Here is a 7,867-nt window from a genome sequence, read left to right as displayed (position 1 = left end):
TGGAGAGATGGGCACCCTCATACACTGTTGGTGGCAATGTAAACTGGTGCAGCCGCTCTGGAAAACAGTGTGGAGGTTCCTCAAAAAACTATCCATAGAACTCCCTTATGACCCAGCAATAGCATTGCTGGGGATTTACTCAAATAAAAAAATTTTTAATTAAAAAATAAATAAAATAAATTTCCAGGAGAGAGACTCTGACTATCCCAAACTAGGTCAGATATTAGCACAGTCTTATCAGTTGTGGCCATGAAGGCAAGTGCACATGGTGGATAGGGCAGTAAATCAGGATCAGCAAGTTCTCTAAGAAGGGAGTGTGAGGGAAGGAAATCATGGACATCTCTAGAACCAAACTTTTTCATATTTTTATGTCAACTATATGAATTCTATCACATGATACTATCCACTCTATTTCCTTAGCCATTAAACTTAGAGCAGAATTTAAATTACTTTCAGTCTTTCACTATTATAAAATAACTCTGCTAAAAAAAATTGGCATTTTTTCCTTGAAGTTAGGAAGTTATTGGGTCAAAGAAACCTGAATATTTCTATACTTTTTATATGTAAAAGTATCTCATCAATTTAGAAGTCCACCAGTAACTTTGGTTTCCCTTCTTTCAGGGTTTTCTGGAAACTGTATCGGCTGTGGAGAAAGAGGATTTCGGTATTTCACAGAATTTTCCAATCATATTAACTTGAAGCTCACCACCCAGCCAAAGAAGCAGAAGCACTTAAAGTACTACCTAGTCAGAAGCTCCCAGGGTGTACTGTCGAAGGGACCTCTTATCTGCTGGAAAGGTAGTGTCAACTTCTGGGAGAGAAAGAGAAGGGAAGGGAATGAGGATGTTACAGTAATGACAAGTGGCCTTCTAGGGTTCAAAATCAGGTATGATACATATAAATATTCCAAGTTTAGAAGACTATCCAAAGATGTAAACTCTTTGGGTGGTTATTTGACTTGCTTCTTTCTATTTTTAATAGAGACTATTCAGGTTTAGAAAAAGTACATGTCTCTTGGGGCGCCTGGGAAACTCAGTTGGTTAAGCTTCGGATTTCGGCTCAGGTCATGACCTCATGGTTTGTGGGTTTGAGTCCGTAATTGGGCTCTGTGCTGACAGCTCAGAGCCTGGAGCCTGCTTTGTACTCTGAGTCTTCCTCTGTCTGCTCCTCCCTCACTCATGCTCTGTCTTTTTCATTCTCCAAAATTCATAAACATTAAATTTTTTTTAATTAAAAAAAAAGAAAAAGTGCATGTCTGTTTATATTAGTCTCTTGGGAGGGTGGAATGTAGGAGTCTTTCTAGCTCTCTGTCACTTAGAGAGGACCTTGAAGTGTCATTTTCCTGGTTGGATGCTCTTTCTATTTTATTAAGGTCCTTTGGTAATTCTCAAGCATATATAGTTTTCATTTTAATTAGAACTAAGCATACTTTGAACAAGTAATGCTTTCTTCATAATACCTTAATCCCTCAGGGAAACACACTATTAAGTTGCAAAGTTTTTTTAAGTTAAGAAGAACTTAACTAACTTATTTGTGGATGTGAATCCAGTTGAAATCTCACATCTTCATATAGTTGATAGGATTTACCACAAGTTCTATTCATTGTTCTAATACAGTGGAATATCTGATCCTATTCTTTTGAGCAGTTACTTAGATGCTGAAATTTTTAATTATAAATATTATTATATTATTAAAGATGGTGTACTAATTGTCTTTAATGTCTCCATTTGTTGTCTGTGCAAGATTTTGGCCTGACCGTAAGAGCATAATAAATCTACATTACAAATGACTGCAGATTTTCCTCTGAGTCTTCCACTGTAATTACTTCTGGTTACATTTTAAATGACATGTTCCAAGGAACATGGCTGCATGTTCCAAAACAGTCACAATTATCCTGAATGGCTTTTGAAGCTTCACATTAAAAAAAAATCTTTTAAAAGATTTTATTTTTAAGTAATCTCTATCCCAGACGTGGGACTCAAACTCACAACCCGAGATTAAGAGTCACACATTCTACCAACTAAGCCAGCCAGGGGTCTGAAGCCTCACATTTGTAAAAATTGCTATTTTAGAATTAGGATTGTATATGCATATGTATTCATATAAGCAGATATGCAGACATATAACATCAATATAAATAAATGCATTTATGTATGTATAAATATATGTATACACATAATGTAGAGATATACTTTTAGGCCAAAATACAATAGCTCTTCAAGGAAGATCCTAGCCAAGATGGTCACAGAAAACTGTGTCCAACCTTGCATATATCTGATAAACTTGGAAACTCTCTAAAGGACCCTCTATAATTAACTGTCATTAACAACCATTTATATTTCTTTTTAACATGCTACCTTTAAAAACTAACATAGTATATGGGATGCTTGGGTGGCTCAGTCAGTTGAGTGTCCAACTTTGGCTCAGGTCATGATCTCGCAGCTCATGAGTTTGAGCACCATGTTGGGCTCTGTGCTGACAGCTCGGAGCCTAGAGCCTGCTTCAGATTCTGTGTCTCTCTCTCTCTCTCTCTCTCTCTCTGCCCCTCCCCTACTCACTCTGTCTCTCTCAAAAATAAATAAAAACATTTAAAAATTTTAAAAAAGACAAAATAGTATAACATGTAGTATAATTTAGTTGGATGATATAGCCGTACATGATTTCATAGTATTTGCTATCTACTTGATTCAGTTCAAAGTATTATTAAAGTACTACATTAGAGCTCCATTAATATTGGCTTACCTAAAATGAAACTTGGTGTTACATGATGAAAAATCACCTAGAATACTGTGTACCTCTTTCCTTTAATACAAGCTAAGAATAATAAGAATTTGAGCATTTCTGGGGTACCTGGGTAGCTCAGTCAATTGAGCATGGACTTTGGCTCAGGTCACGATTTCATTGTTCACGATTTCAAACCCCCGCATCAGGCTCACTGCTGTCAGTACAGAGCCTACTTGGCATCCTTTGTCTCCCCTCTCTCTCTACCCCTCCCCTGTTCTCTCAAAAATAATAAATAGACTTTTTTTTTAAAAAAAGAATTTGAGCATTTCTAATTTTTCTCCTCTACCTATAAATTTTTCTTTGCTTCAGCTTTTGGACATAAAGTTGAGATAAGAATATTGAAGACAGCCTACCTGGATTCCTGTTCCACACTAAATTGATCCTGGACAGGAAGTTAACTGGTGTTTGAAGGCTTATTGGTTTTTTTTTAAATTACTGATATCTTAGCCTCAGTCTTATCCATAAAACTAGCATGATTATATTGATTATAAGTAATTTTTCCCCTGGAAACTAGTCTGTGAAGAACAAAAGTCTGATCTTTATTCTTTCTTTTTCTTTTTTTCCTTCTAAACATGATATCTGGCCCTAGGAAGACAAAGTAAATTCATCTGCTTGAACATTCTGCCGGAGTCAGGATTAGAGGAGGGGGAAATCTCCAATAAAGAACATAGTTGCTACTTAAGGAGCAGTAGTTTATTTTAGAGATTTTATGGATTGTGTTCCCATCACCTGCTTTGACAGGTATTGGTCTCCTCCCATAATATAATTCTTACTCCTTCCCAGAATGTAGAAGCCGACAATCCTCTGCTACTTGCCATTCTATGAAACCAAACTCTTCAGTATCATCAACTGTGACACCAGAAAATGGCACAACTAATGGATACAAATCAGGATTCATTCAGACAGGTAGGGGATATTTTCTTTTGGAATTTCAAGCAGCAGATGTATATTTAGTGGTGCACTTTAAAACTGACTGTTGGCTGGTTTGAACAGAAATATTTTATAAAAGTATTACATGAGTTACTATTAGAGTGAGAACTGAGCACTGAGATGGGTCAGTCTGTGGGTAAGAAATTTAGCTCAAGCACATGACCTGTCTCTAGAAGAGTCTGTCAGTGGGCAATAAGTAGAAATCCAGACATGAGGAAAGTCTGTCTCATAGCTATCAGGTGGCATATGCTGGGGACATAATTCAAGAACACTGGAGTTCCCACAGAACATTACAAGAGTACTGCATCAACTGGGATACCAAGTAAGGTCCCAAGGTGGGACTGAGGATCACAATGGAAGAATCCAGGATCTAGCTTCTAGTGGTTCAAGATAGAGGCTTGGTTACAAATAACCAGATAAAATTGTAGTGCCTGAAGCCAGGTTACACTATCAGGGCAGGATCAGCAGAAGGGCCACTGTGACACTGAACAGATAAGTTGCCATTTTAAGGCTTCTAAAAATTCCTCCAGTATAGAGGACTGTACTGGCCCAGGCCCCAAGGGCAGGATAAGGCTCCAGGTGGGACTTAAGTTTCCAGGTGGCTGGAGGTCTGTAACTGAATAGATCACTGCAGATTATATTTAAGGAAATTATTCAGAACCAGTCTAAGGTTATATCTTGAAGGAAAGTATTTTAAAAGAATTTGTGAATTGCTTTTCAGTTCACTTGTTTTTTTCATAAAGCACCATTTTACTCATCTGATATGCAAACGTCATAGTATAATGTGTTTTGCCATTGTTCCATTAATCACAAGTTGAAAAGAAGACTGTCTTCATTTATTCATTACTTAGCATTCCTCTTTCAAATTCATGTGACATTTTTCTGAGCTGATAAATTTTTTCCACTTATTTTCAAGAGGTAAGTAGTTATTAGAAGACATTGACAACAATAGTAATAGTAACAAGGCTAACCTTATTTGGGGCTCTTCTAGCTATGTGTCTGAACTCTGCTAAGTCTCCCTCATCCTGGATTTAAAAGGTCTGATTCTTAAAGTGTCCAAGAGATTTAGATAGAAACTCTAATCTAAGAGAAGAGGGCATACCTCTTTAGAATAAATGAGAGAACACCATGTTACTATGTATGCAAGAAAGAAAAAAGTTGACAATTGGCTCTTGGCATTGAAACATTAATTAGCCTTTACTATAATAATGATAAACCTATATGTCTTTACTAGAATATTATTTTAGTAATTTGTTTGATTCCATGGTATATTTTCTTCCATTAGACGTTGAGACTAGTGAAATGTAATTTTAAAACTACACTATTAAAAATGAAGTATTTTTTATTACAATAAAACTTATGAAGTATTTACTGTGTTCTAAAACCCTTGTCAAATGCTGAAAGGCAGGGTTCCAACACTTGACCAATGACCCTGATGATTTAAAAACCACTCATATATGGGGCGCCTGGGTGGCTCAGTCGGTTAAGCCTCCGACTTTGGCTCAGGTCAGATCTCACGTTCGTGGGTTCGAGCCCCACGTCAGTCTCTGTGCTGACAGCTAGCTCAGAGCCTGGAGCCTGCTTTCAGTTCTGTGTCTCCTTCTCTCTCTGCCCCTCCCCCTCTCATGCTCTGTCTCTCTCTGTATCAAAAATAAATAAAACATTTAAAAAATGGGACAGGTAGATATATAAATAACCAGTTATACCTGAAAACAATAAAAATATGTTAAAATGTTAATAAGCAGTAATGCAGTTTTAATTACATTAGGAAATATATTTTGAAAACAAATACTGCTTTGAAATAGAGGAAATCAAGATTTAGACTTTAGCAAAGCCCCATCAATTGCCATGAAGACACAGACAAGGCACTGACTGCCTCACAGTGAACACAAGTGGCCAAGATTTATGTCCATATTCTTGAGTATTCCTTGTGGGGGTGAAAGTGGTAATTTGACCATGCAGTTGCCTATTAACAATTTTAGGTGCAATCCATGGAATTTAATATTAAAAAGTACCTTTAATAGAGAGGCTTTTTATCTAAAATTTTCTTCTTGATGAGTTAGGTTAATGACTCTTCAACAATAATTTCTTTCTTCCTACACATGTTGACAGCAATAGGCTTTAAACATTTTATGGTGTATTATGAAATCATTGCAATCATTAGAATATGTAGCATCTCCCTAGCTAATAGAGATTCATCTTTCAGTAGAAGATTGCTTCTTTTTTTTAAAAACTGTTTTTAATGTTTATTTTTTGAGAGAGAGATGGGGCACGAGCAGGGGAGGGATAGAGAGAGAAATGAAAACACAGAATCTGAAGCAGGTTCCAGGCATCAAGCCATCAGCACAGAGCCTGACACAGGGCTTGAACCCATGAACCAGGAGATCATGACCGAGCCAAAGTCGGACACTTAACTGACTGAGCCCCCGGGGTGCCTCTAGAAGATTGGCTGCTTGATCTGCAGTCAGTGACTGCCTGTAATCAACATTTCTTAGGTAAAATGTAGGTAGGCACGCTGCACAGTGTTTGAAGAAAGGATTAATGCACTATTTACACAATTTTGTCTTGAATTTTGGATTTTCTCTCCTGTCTGGCTTGCCACTTTTCCCTTGCATACTATTTTCAACATATATATGTCACTGATAATTCAAACCTATTTAGTCGACAATACTAGTAAAATAGTTTCTCATTGTGGCTGAAGATGGCTATGTAGTTACCTAGCTACACTATACCCACATACCCTTTATAAAAACACACACATGTATATGTTTTGTGTTTAAGACAAGAATTCAATAATCAATTAAAAAAAAACTTTGCCTACCTGAAGATCTTGACTTTCTCTTCCATGTTTTCTTCTGTAAGTTTTATTCCTTTATCTCTTGCATTGAAATCTGAGACATGTTGAGTTAATTTCTGTGCATGGTGTGAGGTGAGCATCTAAGTTCATCTTTTTGTATATGGATATGATTGTTTCTTTACCGTCTTTGAACAGACTACCTTCTTGTCAGTGAATTGCAGTTGTCAAAAATCAATTGACAAAAAATATAAGGATTTATTTCTGGAAAATGGATGAAATGGACCACATCAAAATTCAAGACTTTTACAGTTAAAAAGGCAACATTAAGAAAATGAAAAAACAAGTGGCAGAATGGGAGGAAATGTGTAAAACACATATTTAATAAAGAATTTGTATTCAAAGTTTATAAAAACTCTTATAACTCAGTAGTAAGAGGACAATAAGTCAAAACATGAGCAAAGGGTTTGAAATAGACACTTTTCAAGGACTATATACTAATAAGCACATGAACAGATGTTCAACATCATTAGGGAAATGCAAATCAAAACCACAATGAGATACTACTTCACACCCACTATAATAAAAAGACAGATGACAGTAAGAGTCTGTGGATATAGAGAATTTGGAATCCTCCATACATTGCTGATATGACAGATTTTGACAGATTCTCAAAAGTTAAATATAAGGATGCCTGGGTGGCTCAGTAGGTTGAGTGTCTGACTTCAGCTCAGGTTATGATCTTGCATTCATGGGTTCAAGCCCCACATCAGGCTTTGTGCTGACAGCTGAGAGCCTGGAGCCTGCTTTGGGTTCTTTGTCTCCCTCTCTCTCTCTCTCTCTGCCCTTTCTCTGCTCATGTTCTGTCTCTCTCTCAAAAATAAATGAATAAAAATTTAAAAAAAGAAGCTAAATATAAACTATTATATAACCCAGCAATTCTACTTCTGAGTATCTACCTAAGAGAGCTGAAGACATATCTTCACAAAAAGTTGCATGCAAATGTTCATAGCAGCATTATTCATTATGAAATTTGGAAGCAACCCAAATGTCAATCAACTCATGAACAGATAGACAAAAATATGGTGTATCTATATAATGGAATACCATTCAACAATAATAACAAACTGCTGACGCATGCTGAATCATGGGTGAACCTCAAAAACACTATCCTAAGTGAAAGAAACCAGACAAGGGAGATCATATACTGTATGATTTTTTTTCTGTCCTTTATGGAATGTATTAAATAAGCAAACACCCCAACAAGGAAAACAAGTACTACAATGTAAAAATATTAAGAAAAGAAAACCCTCTCACATGCATAAATGAAAGATTGCACACAAAGAACTCACATCTTTT

General features: G+C 36.4%; 1 protein-coding gene across 1 annotated transcript in view; it reads left to right on the top strand.

Moving 5' to 3' along the window:
- Positions 1-7,867, top strand: part of GREB1L (GREB1 like retinoic acid receptor coactivator) — a 140,027-nt gene that overhangs the window by 28,299 nt on the left and 103,861 nt on the right. The window contains exons 5-6 of the mRNA XM_029922999.1: positions 622-798; positions 3,568-3,690. Of these exons, the coding sequence (XP_029778859.1) occupies positions 622-798; positions 3,568-3,690 (300 nt within the window). The remainder of the gene's footprint in view (positions 1-621; positions 799-3,567; positions 3,691-7,867) is intronic.

This window comes from Suricata suricatta, chromosome 14, assembly GCF_006229205.1.
Source record: "Suricata suricatta isolate VVHF042 chromosome 14, meerkat_22Aug2017_6uvM2_HiC, whole genome shotgun sequence".
In the NCBI taxonomy this organism is placed as follows: domain Eukaryota; kingdom Metazoa; phylum Chordata; class Mammalia; order Carnivora; family Herpestidae; genus Suricata; species Suricata suricatta.
The sequence above is the reverse complement of the archived record's forward strand: the minus strand, read 5'-3'. Positions and strand labels throughout refer to the sequence as shown.